The sequence below is a fragment of the Fukomys damarensis genome, unplaced genomic scaffold, assembly GCF_012274545.1.
Source record: "Fukomys damarensis isolate Sample0158 unplaced genomic scaffold, DMR_v1.0_HiC HiC_scaffold_18, whole genome shotgun sequence".
In the NCBI taxonomy this organism is placed as follows: Eukaryota; Metazoa; Chordata; class Mammalia; order Rodentia; family Bathyergidae; genus Fukomys; species Fukomys damarensis.
Genome location: NW_022900930.1, coordinates 40729099 through 40749775, shown reverse-complemented (window position 1 = coordinate 40749775; position 20677 = coordinate 40729099). Strand labels below are relative to the sequence as shown.

General features: G+C 43.8%; 1 protein-coding gene across 5 annotated transcripts in view; it reads left to right on the top strand.

Moving 5' to 3' along the window:
* Nucleotides 1-20677, top strand: part of Csgalnact1 (chondroitin sulfate N-acetylgalactosaminyltransferase 1) — a 296177-nt gene that overhangs the window by 261510 nt on the left and 13990 nt on the right. For all 5 annotated transcript variants that reach the window (XR_004517882.1, XM_010624869.3, XM_010624876.3 and 2 more), the window contains 2 exons: nt 12805-12983; nt 13882-13976. Coding sequence is in view for 4 of the 5 variants with exons in the window: in XM_010624869.3 (XP_010623171.1) it covers nt 12805-12983; nt 13882-13976 (274 nt within the window). In the remaining variant the exon portion in view is untranslated. The remainder of the gene's footprint in view (nt 1-12804; nt 12984-13881; nt 13977-20677) is intronic.

Genomic DNA, 20677 nt, shown 5'->3' with positions numbered 1-20677 from the left:
TTTAAAAGGCACATTCTGGCCTCCAGCCCCTGGAAATTCAAAGCCAGTAGGCCTGCAATGAAGCCTGGGAGCCAGCATCTCCAGCTGGCTCCTTGTGCAGTGCTGATGTGCGTGGTGCATGGCCTATACTTCAAGAAACACTGACTCATGTAGATATTGGGTTGTAGCTGTGTAATAGGAAATTTAAAAAAAAAAAGAGTGGAACATGTGGATGAATTGGTATGAGTTGACATTTAATGTACTATAAGTTCATCTTACCCAATCACAAGGACATGGACTGAGGACACAGGCCTCTTTCGGAGGGGTAGTGTCTCAGATCGAGGTACTAGAAGTGAAGTACTGCTCTGCTCAGTGTGTGATGGGATGAGGGTTACAGTTTGGTTATTGCTGTCGGGACCTGCCTTGCCACAATGTGTATCAGCATGTCGGTCCCTTTGAGGTGATCTGACTGACAGATCCCTCGGGATGATTTCATTAGGACATTCTAGAAGAAAAGTGGAAGAAAAGCCCCATGCCTAGAAATTTTTCTTTTTTCTTTTCTTTTTTCCTTCTTTTTTTCTCCATGTTAGAAATTGAACCAAACACCTCACTCGTGCTGGACCAACTCACTACCATTCAACTACATCCCCAGCTGCTCCTCTGAGATTTGAGCTGCATTGTCTTTGAAATTTTGAAAATCTCACCTGCTTAAATTAAATAGGCCACATGTTTCGTCTCTCCCACCCAGATAAAGAGTCCTGGGCCCAAACTAACACCTCAGGCAGCACCTCAGAACTGTGCCAGTGTATGGCCAGCCTCTCCCAGAGGTGGAGCTGAGCATGCTTCCGCTCCATGGACCAGCTCTTTAGAGACATGTGCCTGCAGTCCAAGTTGTTATTTGGGGGATCTGCACATGGCATCTAGATGAAAGGTAGTGACAAGGCAAAATCTCCTGAGTATGAGTATGACAATTCACAATGTTGCAGAGGAGAGTGTCCCGGCTCTTAGCAGGTACATGTCTTCAAAGGTTGGTATGTAACCAACTCCCTGATGGTTCAGAGAGAGAGATAGAGAGCAAGTGTGGCAAAATGTGAACACTTGGTGAAACTAGGTAGAGGCTAAGTGGCACTTAGTACACTATTTTTACAATTTCTCCAAAGGTTTAGAATTTTTCAAAATAAAAATCGGAGGAAAATATATTACCAAAAAAAAAAAAAGAGTAAGTGATATTAAGATCACACAGTGGAGTGGAATCTGTCCGTTAAAAGAGCAAGGGTGATATCAGTGGTGATCACGATATAAAAAACTCCACAGATATTCCTACATAAAACCCAATAGAACAGTGGTTAAAATGAAAAATTCACTTTTCAACAACTCTAAAAATTAACAAAAGATTGTAACAATCTAGAAATCATTTATCTAAGAAATATGGGCTGAGTTTGATGTGAAAGAGAACTTTCTGGAATTGTATCTTGCTGCACCCACCCCCAGCTCTGTGGTGACCTTGGATGCCATCAGCCACTAACACAGCAAGCAAGCAACACAGCCTAGAGTCACTGGAGGGACAGAATAGGTCTGAAGATCCTCAAAGCATCACCAGAGAACAGCCCTCTGATCTGCCTGGATTTCCCTGGAAGACCCCACTCATAGATTGTCTTTATTTGACCTAGTCTGGAGCTTCCCAGTACAAAAGACCTTTTCTTTGGAGCTGAAGGGCATTTGTCAAGACAGTTACTGGAAATGTTTAACTTTGTAGCTGCCTAAAATAGTGAGGAGCAGACTAACCATAAAGCTTGAACAAAGCTGAGAAATGAGATGTCCACAGGGGTTTTGAGGAGCCCAATACATTCCCATGCATCTGGAGGCCATGCACATGCCCAGAGACATGCTTCTGCTGAGGAAAGACCTGACTGGGTCCTCAGTGCTCACTTGGAGCTGAGGCTGCCTAAAATAGTGAGGAGCAGATTAACCAAAAAAGCTTGAACAAAGCTGAGAAATGAGATGTCCACAGGGGTTTTGAGGAGCCCCAATACGTTCCCATGCATCTGGAGGCCATGCACGTGCCCAGAGACATGCTTCTGCTGAGGAAAGACCTGACTGGGTCCTCAGTGCTCACTTGGAGCTGACCTTGAAGGTTTGTGTAAGGAGCAAGTAAGGGTGAAGAGAAGTTGTCAGCAGCTGGATTCAGGGCTGACAGTGTGCTACAGTGTCGTACCAAGTTTATCCTCAAGATAGGGGGACTCACTCATTCCAAGCATGTAAGAAAATCTTTGTCCAGCCATTAAGGGGTCACACACAACACTGACTACTGACTTTAAAAGATTCACTCAGGAAATTCACTAAGTAAGTAGCAGTAAATTGGAGGGAGGAGAGAGAGAGTCTGAATTTCATGGTTGTCCCATCACATTATTTTAAATGTCCACTTTTCTACCAAAAAGCATGAGGCATGTAAAGAAATAATGGCCTATGAACAGAAATATATTAGTCAGAAAGCATGCCTGAGGAAGATTACTGGCAAAGACTTTAAGTCAGCTCTATTAAAGAAACTACCTTTAAAGAGCTAAGGAAAAGTATGAGTAGTGTGTCTCATCAAATAAGAGAACAGTGATAAAGATGTATAACATTAAAAAAGAAGAAGAAAACAAATTATGGAGGTAAAGAGTTATCAGTAAAATAAAAATTTCACTAAGGGGTGATCACTGTCAGGGTTGAAGAAGCAGAAAACAGAATCAACAAACATTAAGATAGGTCAACTACAATGATCCAGTCTGAGAAATAGAAAGGAAAAAGAATGAGGAAAACAAGCACGCTATCGGGTTTATCACCACAAACATAATGAGAGTCAAAAAAGAGGAGAGAAAAAAAGAGGCATAAAGATATTTGAAGAAACGATGGCAAATTTAAAGAAATGATCTCAACTTGGTGAAGGACATTTATTCATATATTCTAGAATCTCAGTAAAATCTAAGTCATATTCAAATTGTTTGGAAGTCAAAAATGAAGAGAAAATCTTTAAAAAGCAAGAGAAGCCACTCATTGGATGTCCATGATGTGATTATCAGGTGGAGAAGCACTGGAAGCCGGCAGGTGGGATGGCATATTAAAATCCTCAAGGAAAACCACTACTAGCCTTTAAATAGCAAAGCCATCTTTCACAAGTGAGAAAGAAACATATTTGCAGATTAAAAACTGAGAGATTTTATCTGTACCAAACATGCCCTGTAAGAAATACTAAAAAGATAAAGGTGTGGGGAAAGGTAGGGGAAAGGTAATAAGGGAAAAGAAAAAAATGAGAAAATGGAAATAAAGTATTTGTGAATAGGGAAGGGAGGAGGGGGTGAAGGGCGGACAGGGACAAGGGGGAAAAATGAGAGCCAAGATCTGTCGTGCAAAGGTACAAGGTCCCAATAATGAATGTAACTGTACTGTATACCTAGAATATACCAATGTACTCAATGAGAGAGAAAAAAAGAAATACTAAGAAGAGTCTTTAGGGCTAAAATGAAAGGATACTACACAGTAATAAACATATGGAGCATCAGTGAAAGTAACTATATTGGGTAAAGGCAAAAGTCAATATAAATGTATTTTTGTTTGTGGCTCATTTTTTGCTGATTTAAATGATTTATTGCATAAAACAATAGTGATAAATCTGTGTTGATGAACATATAGTCTGTAAAAATGAAATTTGTAGTACAATAACAGCAGAGAGAAAGGAAATTGAGGAACATGATACTGTACACTATTCAGTGAAATTAAGGACTTTTCCAAGAAGAACATAGAAAATCTAACTAGAGCTATAACTACTAAAGAGATTGATTTAGTAAAAAAAATCCCCCCCAAAGATAACTCAGTGGTAGAGCACTTGTCTAACATTCACAAGGTCCTACACCAGCACATAATAAAATAAAATAAAATTTTCTGTGAAGAAAATTCAGACACAAATTGTTTCATGGCTGATTTCTACCAGCTATCTAATGAATTAACCACCAGTGTCTCACAGATTCTTCTCGGAAGAGGGAGGCAATCCTTCCCAACTTACTCTGTGCAGCAAATAGTTCCCTGATCCTAAACATAGACATTACAAAGCAAAAAGATTACAGACCAGTATCTATTATAAATAGAAATGCAAAAAATTCGCAGCAAAATGCTAGCAAATTGACTCTTGCAACATCTATAAAAAAGGATTTACTCTGTACAGAACTGAGGTTTATCTCAGGAATGCAAGCTTAGCGTAATATATAAAAATCAATTAGTATTGGTGATCATATTATATCACAGTAATACACTGAAGAACTAAAACTATAGGTGCACTTCATTTATACATAGAAAAAGCATGTGACAAAAATCCAAGACTCTTTCTTGTTAAAAGCACTGAACATGGTAGGACTAGAGCTCCAACTTTATAAGTAGCACAAATGTGTACACCAACACACTTATAAAAAGTATACTTGGTGAAGTATTAAAAGTATATGAAAAGGTATTAGAAGTATATAAAAGTATATAAACATATGTAAAAGTTTTCCCCTTAAGATCAGAAATGATACACAAATATCTGTAGCTATGAGAGAAAATATTATTGCTCTCATTAGTTGTCATAGTTATGTCTCACTCGTTGCTGAGACAAAACACCTGACGCTCAAAAATAAAGGGGAAAAGTTCATTTAAATCACAGATTCTCATTAGTTGTCATAGTTATGTCTCGTTGCTGAGACAAAACACCTGACGCTCAAAAATAAAGGGGAAAAGTTCATTTAAATCACAGTTTATAGAAGTTTCAGTCCCTAGCTGGCTGGCTCCAAGGCAGAGTGGCACATGGCAGAGGGGTGTCCCAAAGGAGAAACAGTTCATTGCATGCAGAGACAGCAAAAACAAGGGACTTTAACAGCATCTTCCTGCCCGCTTTATTGTACCCAGACTTCTTAGGGCAGGCAGCAGTCACACCTTTAATCCTAGTGTCCTGGGGCCTAGCACTGCACCATGAATCTATTCCAGTGTCACACACGCTACTTCCAGCCGCCTCTGAAAAAGCCCCATCGATGACCTCATGAGGCTTTGGTGGGGACATCTAAACACAAGCCATAACATTAGCATTCACTATTTTGCTAGAGATCTTAGCAAGGACAATTGGACATTCAGACTGGAAAGGAAGAAATAAAACTATTTCTATTCATGGGTGACATGATCTTATAGAAAGAACATTATGAGAAGTCCATAAAAAGCAGTTGGGACTAATAGACAAAAATCAGCAAAGTTGTGAGCTATAACATCTATGTGCAAAGTTAATTGCATTTCAGTGTACTTGCAATGGACAATGTGAAAATGAAATTAAGAAAATATTGAACTATAACAGCATCAAAGAGAATAAAATTCTTAGAAATATATTTAACAAAAGAAGTGCATGACTTTTACACTGAAAACTATCACACATCATAGAAAGGAATTTTTTAAAAGGCCAGAATAAATGGAAAGACATCCCATGTTCATGGTTTGGAACAAATAGCATTGTTCAGATGCAGTACTCATCAAATTGATTTAGAAGTTCAATACAATCTTTATTAAAATGCAATCTGGCTTGGGGGGAGGTAGAAATGTACAAGCATATCCTAAAATTCACATGGAAATGCAAGGAACCCAAAAGAGTCAAAATGATCTTGAGAGAGAGAACAAAGTTGAAGGACTCACATCCAAATTTCAAAACTACCTGTAAAATAATAGTATTAAAACTGTGATACTGGCATGAGAATAGACATATTGTATAATGGAATAGGTTTGAGGGTCAAGAAATAAATTTAGAAAGTTGCAATCAATTGGCTTTCAGCAGGGGAGCCAGTTGTATGAGAAATGAATAGTCATTTCAGAAATGGTTCTAGAAAAACTGGACACCCAGATACAAAAGAATAAAAGTTGTCTTCTCTGTATATCATGTCATTTAGAAAACTTGAGTCAAAATGGCTCAAAAGCCTAAATGTAAAAACTGTAACTCTGGCTCTTCATGACCTTAGCTTAGGCAGTGGTGTGGATAAGACACCTAAAGCACAAACAACTAAAGAGCAAGCAAATAAATCGAACTTTTGTGCAACCGTGAAAATAAAGAAGCAGTTTGCCTAGTGAGAGAAAATGTTTGCAACTCAGAATCTAATAAGAGTTTAGTATTAGGTATAGAGAGAGGACATTTATAATTCAACAGGAAAAAGGCAAATGACTCAGTTTAAAAGTAGACAAAAGATCTGAATGGACATTTATCCAAAGATGGTATACAAATGGCCAGTGATTACCTTGAGGTGCTGTCGCCATCATGTGTCATTAAGAAATGCAGGTCAGCCCACAGGGTAAATCATGCCCCTGGGATGGCTAATATCTGAGTCAATCATAAGTCTCCCTGAGGATGGGAAGAAATTGGAACTCTCGTCCATTGCTGCTGGGAATATAAAATGGTGCAGCTATCGTAGAATACAGTTTGGCAGTTCCTTAAATAGTCAAACATAGAATTGCCTCGAACCCAGCAGTTCCAGTTCCAAGGGTTTACCCAATAGAATGGAAAATATATATTCACATAAATAATCATAGGTGAATATCAATATCATTTACAATCTGCAAAAGGTGTAAACAATCTCCATGTTCATCAGCCGATAATCGATAAAGAAAATGCATTATATTCATCCAATGGAATATTTTTCAGCCATACAGATCAGTAAAGTATTGATACATGCTCCATTGTGAATGATCTTCAAAGACATTAGGATAAATGCATGAAGCCAGACACAAAAAGTCAATAACACACATGAAATATCCAGAGTAAGAAAATCCATGGAGTTTCGCACAGGACCCACCCTACATCCTCCAGGCCTGTGGAGAAGTTCCCCGGTGCTGCACACGTGGGTAGTGTGTGAGCAGGGAAAGTGTGTCCTAAGGTGGAGTCCGAAAGCGGAGTGGGAAGCGCGTATCAAATCGTGTATCCATTCCTTACCAAGCAAGGAGCAGCTGTGGGTGCATAAAAGACTGTGCACCCCCACGGGGACACCCAAGGTCTGTGATGCTGTCTTGCACCAGCAGGCTGACGGCTTCCCCTTGGGGAGGGAGTGAGGGCTCCTTGAATGGGGAGGAAGCCTCGCTCCCTCCATTCCATTCACAGTCGCTCCTGCTGTGCTGCAGCAGAGGCAGGAGAGCTGGGGTCCAGGTTATGCAGCCACCCTCTCTACTCTTTATCCTAAACTTCATGATGGAGGCCAAACCTTGGGGTTTAATCTTTCTGAACATCAGGAAATTTGTTACCTGCCAATGATGTCTTGGATTTTCCTATTCAAAGCAAAATGAAAATTATAGGACTACAGTGAAGAACAAAGAAAAGACAATCTGCACATGTGCCCAGAATGAGGTGAATTGTAATGAGCTGGGTTCTGCATCACAACCAACCACTCTGGGCTTCAGGCATATCATTTGCTCTTTTTAATTTTCACGTGAAATTGTAGAACCAGTGGAAAGCCAAAAACAGAGTTCCCCAAGGAATCTTGTTAAAACCAGCTTGTGTAAGCTCAGAATCCAGGGAATTCTAAATTGATTGTTGAAAGTGTTTACTGTTAAAAAAAAAACTAGATATAACATATTTAGTTTCAAATTCTTTATGGCATTCAAATGTCTTCAGTAAATGAAGCTCATAACTTTTTTATACGTAGGACTATAATTAAAATTTAAACTATACGTTGGCTTTAACGCTTGTCTCTGGGTATATTTCTAAAGTTTTTTGTTCTTAACAAAGGGGTATTGTGGGAAGTGTCATATTAAGAGAATTTCCTTGCAATTGTGGGAAAAAAAAACTATTAGAGTAAATCACATTAGACAGCAAGATCTTTTATGATGTTTAATCCAGCAATTCTGGGAAATGCAAGTCAATTAGGGAAATTGAATCTCCAGTAGAAGCAGTCGCTTGCTCAGGTCATTATAACCTCTATAAAAATGACGATGTGTAACCAAGGAGTCCCCATGCACCAGATTTATTATATTGAAAAAGGAACTGAGTGGGAAATTCAACAGTTTCATTAGTTAATATGATTGAAGAAGAAAAAAAGAACAAATAATTACAAGCAAATCATGTAGCCTTTTTACTGCATACTTAGATTCGTAATAGGAAATTATCTGATATTAATACCCCTATTTACCACGATAAAGCCCATGTCTTACTCCACCAAAACTATAGGCATGTCACTAAATATTACATGACACTGGATGGGTAAAACTAAATATTTCAAACCAGTTTTCATCTTATTTTTCTCAGCTCTCTGTTTTTCTGTTATTTTCCATCTTCTTAAAAGCTAAGGTTTGTTCTTATTATTCAGATTCCATTGGTTACAGCTTCTTTTTGATGTGGGACATGGTGTGGGTCCATTACAGAGGGGCTTCCCTGGTGCCCCCTGGGCAGGCATCCCCAGGCGGCACCTCCTTTAGGATAGACCTGAAATGAGCCTCGGTGTTTTCCCTTTATTTGTCTCTCAGTTCATCCAGGGTTAATTGACTACTCCTGTGTTCCTGTGTGTGCTGTTTACTACACAGTGCTGGCTAATCTATGAAGAAGGAAGGAAAGAAAGTAAAGAAGCCACTACCCTCAAAGGGTTTAGAGCCTGCTAGAGCATCTCATGCATTCTGTATAAGCAAAACCTCAAGAAGGTACCAGGACACGAGAGACAGGCGGGACTGGACAAAATGCCTGGGAGCTAGGAGAGGGCATTTCAGTTTGCAGGGAGCAAACTCTTGAAGGAGTGCAATGTTTGCCGCAATGGGTGGAGAAACACTGGGGAGGAAACACTGAGCAGAGATAGGTGGCCCTGCTGCCCATGTCTTGGTGCCTACTCCACCAAGTGCATCTCTTCCTGGCTGGTCACTGTGGGAAGGGGTGACAGCACCAAACCCAGTATCTGCCTGTGCACTTCAGTGGTCTGTATGGAGGGTTGTAGCCCCATAGCCGTGGCGTGCATGATCCCAAATCCGCTCACCACACTCTGTTGGACAAATCAGTATTTTGAGCCAACATTTCATTGCCTTGGTATGGCCTTGCTGCATGGACAGGGTGCACTTGCATCCAGCAACACAGGCCACATGTCTCATAAGCAGTGTTTCACAATGAAAATGGAGAGATAAAGGGCTTGACTTCCTTGCAGAAGCCAACTTTTAGTTATCCTGCTGCAGCCTGTGTGTTGGAGGCACATGGCGGGTGCTGATGAGTTTGAGATGTTGAGTGTTTGCCACTTCCGGGCCCAGGAGGTTTGGCGCTGTATTAATCTCTCTGCTGTGGAAAAGGGAGGAGGTGTGGTTGTCCTGATTCTTTCTCTGCTATTTCCAACTCAGCTCCCTTTCCCCACAGAGAGAGTCTGGTGATTATCAGAGGTCCTTCCCAGTGGCCAGGAAGCAAAAGGAACAGTTCTTCCTGATTGTTTGCTAAAGAAAATGGACTTAAAGCCCTTGACGGCCAGGCAGGAACCACAGATGTATGACACATTTAGCACTCTGGCCCTCCTCATGCCTGTGACTGGCTGACAGTCTTCCCACACCAGCACTGCCCCTATCCCCATCCTGCCTTCTGTGTGGACTCATCCTGCTGCCTAATCAGGACCTGGAGATTTTTCAGAGCTTCAGAAAGGAGCCAGCATGGATCCAGGGTGCCAGGCCAGCAGTCACGGGGTACTTGGCCTCCCGGCCAGGTTGCTTGGGGTAGATGAGGAAACCAGGCAGGGACACAGAGAGCAGAGTGCTGTGTGAACAAGGAATGGCCAGTGCCGTTGTGGACTGGTCCTGCACATGCTCCAGGGAAACAAGGCATGGACAGAGATGTCTATCCCCTGGGCCCTCACTTCTCAGATCTGTCCTGATGAGGGACACTGCGGTGTGAGCACACACTGGAGTGTGGAGCATTCAGAATGGGCAGTGCTATGGAAGTAGCATGGATGGTCTCATCCTTGTAGAGAGTTTGAATGAAGAGAAAGGAAGGAAATTGCCTTTTGTGATAGACTAGATAAAGGGCTCCCCAGCACCCATATTCCTGAATTCTCTCTGTCTCGATGCAATGCACTGCAGCATAGAGGCTGATATTTATGACTTTTTTTTTAATTGGTTCTTCCAAATTATAGCCATCTCAAACCCATGAATTGCCCCCTCTCCTTCTCCAGGCCCAGGCCCAGGCCCCTTGCCCTAGCCCTCCGGTACAGTAGAACAGAGAACTGCTTATAATAGGGGGCGGCTCAAGCTAAGGCTTGGGGAATTTTGTACAGAACCAAGTAGATTACTTTCTGTACTGAGCAAGCCTGTGTACTAGATTGCTAGTCTCTGCTCCTTGTAGCATTCCACCATCTCTCTACCATTCCTTTGTGATTAATCACCCGCAGTCTTGTCATACCTTCAGCACTGTTAGCGCAGTATCTCCTGCTGCCTTGTATTATTAACTACTCATTTTGATTTAGTGTTCATAAGTATCGGATGTACCTATGCAAATGAGCTGTTGTCAGTTTGAAGGGGAAATTCCTGGTGTTCCTCTAATGCAGTGTATCAAGGAAACTGCATGCCTCTTGCCTTAGCAAAAGTTACTTGCTAGTGTTCAAATAAAAAGTATTTTTTTTTTAGGTTTGAAATCTCTAGTGGTTTATTCTGGAAACCCTCCCAGAAGAGGTATCTGAATTATGAATCAGATTCAATCCAAGTGAATAAGAGTTTTCTCCTTCATCGTGCTTGGGAATGTTCTCTTGTCTCTGAACATCAGCTGCTGACATCCCTGCCGTCAGGAGGAGGAATCCCAAAGGGTGTAAAGGTGAAGGGAGACCTATCACTGGTTGTTAAAGCACGGCAACCCTCTGGTTGGTGACAAGCACCTTTGAGGCCTGGCTGGAGAGGCCCTTAGATGAACAGGTAAAAATCCAGGCCTGTGTTGTGGGGAAAGCTTCCCTAGCAACTGACCAAAACAGAGAAGGAGAAACAGACTGTGCTTGTGTACAGCAGCTGGGCTGTAGAAACCTCTGGGAGATATGAAGGTCACTTTCAGAGACTCATGACACCTACATGTCATTGCAAACAGGGAAGTGATGCTGTTGTTAGTGCCAGACCTAATATTGAAAAAGCTCTGGAGCATAATTTCAGTGCTGCTAACCGAAAATATGAACTGAGCTCATGTATCCCAAGAAAAGGCTCTAAGATAAAGTTCTGAAAGAGGAGAATTGCTCAGAGACAGAGCAGGGCTGAAGTGAATACAGGATCATAGAAAAAGAGAGTGATAAATTGTAAAAGGACCTTAGAGTTCTATAACCAGTGGGTTTGTAATAATGAAACTAAGGCAAGAGAGACAGTGACTTGTCCTAAAAAACATTAGAGGCAGAGCAAGAATTAAAACCATTCAGGTATTCATGCATTAATTCAGAAATGACTACTGAGTACCTGGTATTGGCCAGGCACATCTTCTATGCCCTGGATATAGGCCTACTGACTCACAGATGAGTGCTCTTCTCATTCTAAGGCCTCTTCCCTTGATCTCTATCTTGAAAGGCCTGTCTAGCATCAGACCCAGGTAAGGTTGCGCCCACAGATTCCCTAGATAAAAACAATCAAGCTCCTTCTCAGATCTGAAAGAGGACAGCAAGTCAAAGAAGTGAGAGCAGAACTGGTTCTACCTATTCAGTCACCAGGTGCCAGGACAACTTAGCATGTTTAAAGCTGATGACTGTATTAGTGTTGACCTTGTGACCCAGATAGTTGCTTGAAGCACAGACTTTTAAAAATAGAAATGGGCTCCCATGCCTTTCGAACATAGAAACATTAGAGAGGTTGGGAAATAGTGGGGCTGGTCCAGGTAGGGGAGGGAGAGTAGAGCAAACTGTTGTGAAAAGAACAGTGATGTTGGCAAAAAGGAGGACACAGGAGCTGGTCCTCTTGTGACATCTGATGGAAGACAATGCCTATCCCACTTGCACTTAGTGCATTCTGCTTTGCTCAAGACACTGCATTTCAGCAGGTTCTGCTGTTTCTTGGAAATATCTTGGCCTCATCATGCGAAGCCTGGGAATTCTCACCAGTGCTAATGACAGCAATAGCTGGTTCTTGGAGCATGCCTTGTGTTCTTCGCATCATTTATCTAGCTAATCACTCTGTGAAACAGTTAAGGAAGGTGTTATTATTCCCACTTTGCAGATAAGCCAACGAGGGTGCAGGGAGATTAATGGGCTTGCCTGCCTCTCAGAGTTAATAAACAACAAGCCAGGTCTGAGGCTGTTCTTGCCTTCTGACTCCAAGCCGGTTATTTTTCCTGCCTTGCTCTACTTCTTTACCTGAGGGTGGGAAGGAATCCAGGTTTCAATCTGCACTGAGACAGATAGAGATCAAGAACATTTTGTCTGGCTTCTGGATTTGAATGCGAGCAAGAAGATGGCGGGTGGGCCCTTTCCGTAGTGATTTCATGTCCTGGGCTGAGTGGGTTCATTTGGGTGCTGGAGAAAGCCTGGAGATTTCTGAGACTGTGCTCCTAGTTTCAGTGGTTCAGGTTTTCTCCTTTTCCGAGAGCATTCACTAGGGATAATAGTACAGATTTCCGTATGGGGAAATTGCCAGAGAAATGAGAAATAAAATCTGATTAAAAGTTTGCTAGGTATTCTTGGTCTGTTTAGTCCCAGTGGTTCCTGTTGAGTTGGGGCCATTCTGTACCTGATGGTGGGTCCCAGTGCCCTTGGGGTTGCAGAAGAAAAAGCAAGAGGTGGATGTCCCTGGCTGTGTGTCTTTCAGGGAATGCGGCTGCCTGGCCATCATGGACATAGGAGCAGCTGAACCTGACCTTCCTTTCCTCTTCCCTTCTAGAGCTGCCAACTTCAGGAACTTCACCTTCATCCAACTGAGTGGAGAGTTTTCCCGGGGAAAGGGACTCGATGTTGGGGCCCGGTTCTGGAAAGGCAGCAACGTCCTCCTCTTCTTCTGTGACGTGGACATTTACTTCACCTCAGAGTTCCTCAACACGTGCAGGCTGAACGCGCAGCCAGGTTTGGGGCCTCTCTCTCTCATCCGTTCACTGCATTCCGTGCCCTCCCACCAAACACTCTTTGCTGCGTCTCGCTCCAGAGTGAGCCCATTTTATCCCCGTGACAAAGGAAGGGACAGTCATCTGGTTTGATTTGTTTACATGGGTGCTGCATGGCAGGCCCGTGAGATGCCATAATTTCAGAACGCTGCACAAAGTTTGTGTATCTAAATGACCCCTCTCCTGGTTTTTGTTTTTTTATTGTTGTTTTTGTTTGTTTGTTTGTTTTTTCTGCATCATCCACAAGAGGAAATGTGTGTGGAGAATTTGTCTGGACAAGCTGCTTGGGCCCAGAGCGGGGGAAAAATACCTGTGAGCAGTTACCAAGGGAGGGAGGGCTATGAGCAGGAAGAACCCGCAATATGAAAACTGCTCCCATAGACTTGAGTCAGGCAGAGCTGATAATCAGCTAAGAGCTACTGGCATGGCCAAGTCAGTTGCTAAAATACAGAAAGGCTTCCATGTAAATTGGTAAAGGGAAACTGCCCTGGGCTCTCCAAGTCTGCTTCTGCCCAGAGTCACCTTGACCTCCCCAGTAGCCCCAAAGACACTACCCCAGGAGCCAGTTCTGGGGAAAAGGCACCCAGTCTCTGATCTATACCCACCACTCCGGAGAATGCCAGGGCCAGAGCTACTGACTGCTCATATCTTACATACCATTTCTGTGCTGGGAACACAGGAAGATTCAAGCACCTGTAGCCCACCTGGTCACACTTCTAGCATCTACTCTAGAGTTGAGGGAAGGGAAAAAGGAAAAGCAGATGTAAATATCTGGGATGTTGCAGGGGGCTGAATGTAAATGAACAAAAGGAATAGTTGAATCTGTTGTGTTTAGCCAATGTGTATTTTCTGGTTTGTAGGGAAGAAGGTGTTTTATCCAGTCCTCTTTAGTCAGTACAACCCTGGTATAATCTACGGCCATCATGATGCCATCCCACCTCTAGAACAGCAGCTGGTGAGTCATTCTGCTGCAGATGCCTTTGTGTGAGTCTGTTTCATGTCTCTCATTACCGGGGCACCTGACCGTGGGAAAGGTGAGTGGGAATCTGTGGAGTGATTCCCTTTGTAGTTTTTAAGTTTGGCAGATGTTCTGGCCCTTGCTCCCAGCATCTGTTGATTGAAAGTGCTTGCAATATTAAAAAGTGAACGTGAAATAGAAAAAGCACCTTCCAGGCGGGTAATTTCACATCTTCATGGTTTTTTTCGATGGTTTGGGGGAACTGGTATTACTGCATTATGGCTGGGGCCCATTTTCAAAATCTTGCCAGGTAAGAAAGGTGTGGGATTCATGTTACCATTTGTCAGGTGGAAAACAGATATTAGAAAGGGGTAGCCAACCCCAGGCCCCTGGGGGTGCACCCTTGGCCCCTGGCCTCCTCTGTCACCATCGGTGCAATCACTGTGCCTGGTGCACATTGACATCAGAGGGGTCGTGGCAGGGTGGCTGTCCCAGGAGTGTTGGAGAGACTTGTCTGCTTCTGTCAAGATCCTGCCTGAACCGCTATGGATAGGGGAGCCACATAGTCTCCAGTCTCCGTAAGCAGAGATGTCTGTGTCACTGCATCCATCCCCCAGGGAGCAGCACAGGCAGCAGGGGAAGGAGGCCGACCGGAAGGTGATTTCTGTGCCGCATGGGGCCACGTCCCTCCCATTACACAGGCTCTCCTGACTGGGGAGGATATGTTCCAGGACCCCCATGGATGCCTGAAACCTCCACTAGCAGAAAACCCTCTGTGTCCCATCCTTTTTCCCACATACACATCCCTGTCATAAAGTTTTAATTTGTAAATTAGGCATGGTAAGAAATAATGATAGAGTAATAATGAAAATACAGTTGAGCATCATTTACAACTCGTGAATTGCTTATTGCTGCAATTTTTCATTTAACATTTCCAGACTGTGATTGAATATAGCAGCTAAAACCTCAGCGAAGGGAGGGCTGCTCTATTACTGCCAGCATCAGCAGAGCCTCATGCTGGGCGATGGTCTTTCCTGCGGGGACACTGGCCGGCTTGGGCACATCTGTGTTTTGCCCTACGCTGAGTCTCAGCAGGCCCTTGGGAGCTGGTGGGGCAGGCCGGGGGGGGGGGGGCTGCCTGTTCATCTCTGTCTTGGGTATCTCTGCCTCCTGCTGTGGCAAAGCCAAGTTGCTCCCCACCCAATACCCCTCAGGGAGGAGGAAGGAACTCTGGTGCAGAATGTGAAGACAGATATGACCAAGTCTCCCTTACCCCGTGCAACAGGAGAGTAAATAGGTTTGCACTGGAAATAGGGCTTTTGTGTATTTCCAGGAAATTCACCTAAAAAGGAAGTCACCTAAAAAGGTGACCGACCCTGTGTTTAAGCCTCTGGAAGTAGCAAAACCGGTTCTCTGCATGCCCGTCCTTACCTTTCACCTTTCTGCCTTCACTTAACCTCTTGCAGCTGATGTGATCAGCTTTTCCAGAACATGGATGCTTTGGGAGCCTCAGTGAACAACTGATATGTTTCTCCTTCACATCCTCCCTTGGTTTCAGTGGGCTCAAACCAGGCAGCACACCAAGGAATGAGAGCCCTCTTTCCCCATGGTATTTTAACATCACATATGTTCTGTGTATCTGTTGATGTGCTGTATCTGTATCTGTGCCTCATACATAAAAACCACACATTTTTATCCCCCCAAGAAACCAATTCTCACCTTCTTATAAGCAATCTCTCTCCATTGAGACAGAAACTTCTTGAGTTTTAGGGGGAAATAGGATAGATAGAGCATTCATTTTCTTTCAACCAATCAGTGTTCCGTTGGTTTTGAATTTGACATCAGAAGTGATGAATGTTTCTAGTTCAAACTCATGAACACTTTATTTGCTTGCAAGGAATTCTTTTCATTTCACAATCTGTAAGTTTTATTCTTCCATTATTACTTCTGCAGAGAAGCAGGTACACAGGCAAGTTAGAAAGACAGCACGAATCAGCAGGTCTCTCAGAGCCTCAGATTTTGACCTTGGTGGTCAAGGCAGAAGCAACTCCAAATCCTTGAGTCCACACTAGGGTCTCTGAATTATCCCACATCCCACATTTACTCCTGAAAGCATTTGGATCTCTTAAATCTGCTAATTCATAGTTCAGTGTTTATGGCTATTTAGTCTAATGAAACACAGCAAGTTGAAAGTCCCCCAACCGTAAAAGAAAAATATGAGTATGCTTTTTATTGGACAAAACATTTCATAGGCACTTGCTGCTTTCCAAAGGCTAATCTCCCTGCTGGTGGAGGATGGCAAATGTTTCTACTTTCACAGGCTCTGTGAGGGTTTTGCTCAATTTTTCTTTCTATCAAGGAGGGATGACTAGTCCATGATTGGACAACTAGCCTATGGCAGAGTTCAGCCCCAAGCCCGGATTTCTTCACACTAGTGAAGTGGAAATAGATTTGCTGAGGATCAAGATGAGAGCTGAAGTGTAACGAATATATCCTGATGAAAACTCCAAAGGCGAACGTTAAACTGCAGAAATGAATGTAATGGAGACAGAGAATGTAGGTGGTAAGAACGTATAAAATAAAAAGTGATGACTGGAGGTGGAGAAATTAGGAGAGGATTCCTCCTGAGGGTGCATTTTGGCTCAGTCTTGAAAAAGATGCTGCACATATATTAAGAAATCCTGATAGCCTTCCCCTGGAATACATGAGAATCACAGATGAGGGGGGACACAGGTCTAAAATGCAGCTGCAATAAAAGTTACTTACTTATGCAAATAAGAGACAACCTTCCCCAGCAGCCCTGCAAATATGACTTCGTCTGTCAGCGTGCTGGTTATTACTTCTCATGACTATTGCCACTGTCATTTTATAGTTTGGCTGCAGATACAAGCAAGGGACTGAATTTATGATTTTTTGGTATGTTCAGGAAACTTATTCCTTTACTTTGAGTACAGATCATTAGCAATAAGGGACATCATGGGATTTTATACTAACGTATAATTTTTTGAGCTTTAAAACATGAGCTAAAACTTGCCGGTGCTGTGATATGGATACAGCTTGCATAGAAAGGTATGGCTAATTTAAATAAATGTACCCTTTAGGCATTCCACTTTTCGGGCCACACATTTTTAGCTCTTCATTAGGTCCCTGCAGGGGCCACCTACTGCTTCTGCTTCTGTCTTTAGATTGTGACCCTCTTCTATACTGCAATTTTTTCTTTACCCTCTGCTAGAGAAATGTTTCAAAAACACAGGTTAATTCCATTAAAATAAAAAAAAAACCTTTATGGCATAAAGCCAGCCACATGCTGATAAGTGTTTAACAACCCACTCTCTGAAAGAGGGAGGGAGCCCTGATTGATGGCGTTTGCCAATTTCCATGGTGTAAATTTTGCCACCCTGACCTGTCTCACGTTACAGTTCACATGTTCTTGTGCACTGGCCCTGGTTGGCTCCAGTTTGGCACCACAAGCCCTGATTCCTTACTGGGATTAATTGTCCACCACAAATTCCCAACTTGGCCATGGAGCACACAGTATGCTAGCTCCTGTCTTCACCTCCTCCGGCTCCCTTCTAACAATATGCTACTGCTGACCTAGGCTTCAGCCTTTTACAAGTGTCTACCCAGCATCGTCCATCCGGCACATCCTTGTGGTCTATTTTTATTTATTCCAAAAGCATACACTCACTAAGTAACAAAGATAGTATTAATGGCTGCCCTTTCATGAGCCCACTCTGTGCCCACATTATCCCCTACCATGTAAGGCTTCAATGTTTTTAGTTCATCCCGGAGGAATGTGAGGCTCGGCGTGCTTCTGTTACTTGTTTGGACTCCCATAGCTGCCGAGTGGCCGGGGCAGGAACTCAGGTGCCATGACTTGGAGCTGAGCCTGGACTGAGCGTCTGAGAGGCAGGAGACACGTCCTTTGCCTGCAGAGTGCTTGGAACATGGCAGAGAGTCGAACTGCTGAAAATGAGAGCATTCTGCTCAGCACTCCTAGAGGTCACGATCATAGCTGGGCAGAGTTGGCACATACCTGCAATCCCAGTACTCTGAGAGGCTGAGGGAGGGGGACTACAAGTTCCAGACCAGCCTGGGCAATTTAGCAACTTAGGGAGACCCTGTCTCAAAATAAAAAAGAGAACTGAAGATGTTGATCACTGAGGAGGCTTTGAATTCATCTCCTGGTACAAAAAAAAAATCATTTATATGCAGATAATGATAAAGTAAGACTTGCAGAAAATATGAGTTAGGACCAACCTGAAAGGTGGAGGCATTTGAGTCCATTCTTACATCAATTCTTTGAGTGGCTCCAAAGTACTTATTTCTCAAGAAATGGATCTGGGATGGCCATAGCAATCTTAGGATTCCTCTGGGCTCAATTGCAATAGGCCAATTGAAAGTGAACAAGGCATTCTACCTCTATAGTAGGAGACCACAAGAAGGAGACATGCAGCCCTCCTGGACCCTGTGCATTGTGATCACGGAGCCCTCAGGCTAACAAAAATGTGCAGTACAGTCCCCAGCCAGACCCACAGCTCATGGTGCTCGATGCTCACAGGGAAGGAACTGCTACCTAAGTCACGTGTCCCAGACCAAAATGAAAATGCAGACCCTTGTTCCAAAAGTATTATAGAATTTTCAGACAGCAGCAGCAAGACTGGGGTCTTCCAAGCCTGAGACCCTGTGTGACTGCATGGGTCTCCTGCCCATACCCATTCCAGCCCACAGGCGTCGCTGGTGAACGCAAGGCCGACCAGACCAGCCCTGGTGCTCGGGAAAGTGTGCATTAGAGGAGATACTCTGCCTGAGTGTTTGTTATTTACTTTATTTCAGGGTCCAGCTTGCTTCATGGGCAGTTGTCCAAGTCAGTCCCATTAAGGCAGCCTGGCGCTGCCTGCCTCCGGCTCCCTGTACAGCTGCAGGGTAGACGCTTCCCACAGCTCTGGGGAGAGATGCTGATTTGTGATTTGTGTTTTGTTCCTAATAGAAAATAATCACCCAGTGTGTGGATCACCCATGGAGCTATGGCTCTGCAAACTTCCTGCAAGAAAGCCGGCCTGATAACCGTCCTTTTGTGGAGTACTCAGGCCCTGCATGCTCTGAGGTGGGGAGGAAAGGTGTGCAAGGAGAGCAAGAGGAGGCCAGGGCCTTTGAAATGCATTGTAAAGATGACGATGGCATACTGAGCACAGTGGTGCACACTCATAATCCCAGCTACTCAGGAGGCTGAAGAAGGAGGGTCACAAGTTTGAAGCCAGCCTGTGCAACTTTGTTTTTAAGGATTTTCTCCACCTGCATTGTAGACACCTTTGGTGACTATATTCTTATGCTCAAATAGAGCATCCTGGCAGAGCTCCTAAGGAGCTCCAAGGCAAAGTTCCTAAGGAGTCAAGCCTTAGGCCCCAAGAAAGCGAAAACAGTTTTGCCTGTTGGTCGACAGCCACACAGTACTGAGAGTTGACAACCCTGGACTTCCTATGCTTTGCTGAACTGCTTGCTGACACTGTCTCCTCCTGAAGCGTATCTGTTTCCCTAGGTGGGAACCATCTCTGCCCAGGCCTGGTCTCCCTGTGTTCAGCAAGGAAGTATCTATGGATTGTTGGCTGTGTGCTGGACAGTGTTCTGGGGCTGGAGATGCAGCAGCCAATGAGGCCAAGACTGGACTTTTACATTCACTGCTAGTGGTGGTTGAAGACCACCCACCGAGAAACACATGAATCGGCAATATAATCAGGAAGCCATGAGTGTTACAGTGAAGGCAGACCAGGCTGAGAGGAGAGAGGGACATGCGGCTGGCAGGTCCACTGACACTGGTCAGAGGGATCAGATGGTTACTCTGAGCAGCAGAGGAAGGGTGACCAGGCAGGGAACTGTAGGGGTCCTTCTCTGGAAGCATGTGGTCCTAGGGAGTTTGGGGATGCAGTGGGAACAAGGTTGTGTATAACAGGGAGAGTGAGAAGGGCAGTGGGGTGCAGACAGGCCAAGCTGAAGAGAGCCAGAGGACTTTATTCTCCTCGTACCCAGAAGCCATGCAGGGCTTTCCGTGGGAATGTGGCAGTATTGGACATGAGGTCGAGAACACTCACTGCACTGGGCTTCTGGGCAAGAGCAGCATTCCAGTTAGTGGCATGGCCAGCTGTGGTGGCGGAACCTCTAATAAGTGAACTCCATTTTGCCCTGAAATTATATGCTGTGGGCACAACCAAATGGGTTTCCACAAAAGGCTGTATTTAAATGAGCTCTTTACATAATGGCTTTTTGCAGGTTGCCAGCTTTAAAACCAACTTTTGTACCTGTTTCTATAGCTTGTTCCCTGGGTCATAAATCAGTTTGTCACTGTCACATTGTCCTCAGGTGAGGATCACCCTTCAGCTTGTTTGACCTTGTCAGGAAGTACATGGATTCAGTCCAGAGTCTGGGAGACTGTTTCTTCTTCCCAAGCCCTGGCTGATTGCCTTTCCTATGTGGAGGAGCTTTCTTTTTTAAATTCCGTGTATTCCTCAGCCAAATAGCTGAAGTCTGGATACTGGCACTTCTCTCCAACTCCCCTTTTGTCCAAAAGCTTAGGGAACTTGTTTGCATCCAGACCAGCACAGGGAATACTAAGCCTTTATCCTCAACAGAAACTGTGAAGCTGGGATGACAAGGATGGAACAAAATCCATTTTTAAAAGATGACCCAGTGTGTATTTTTCC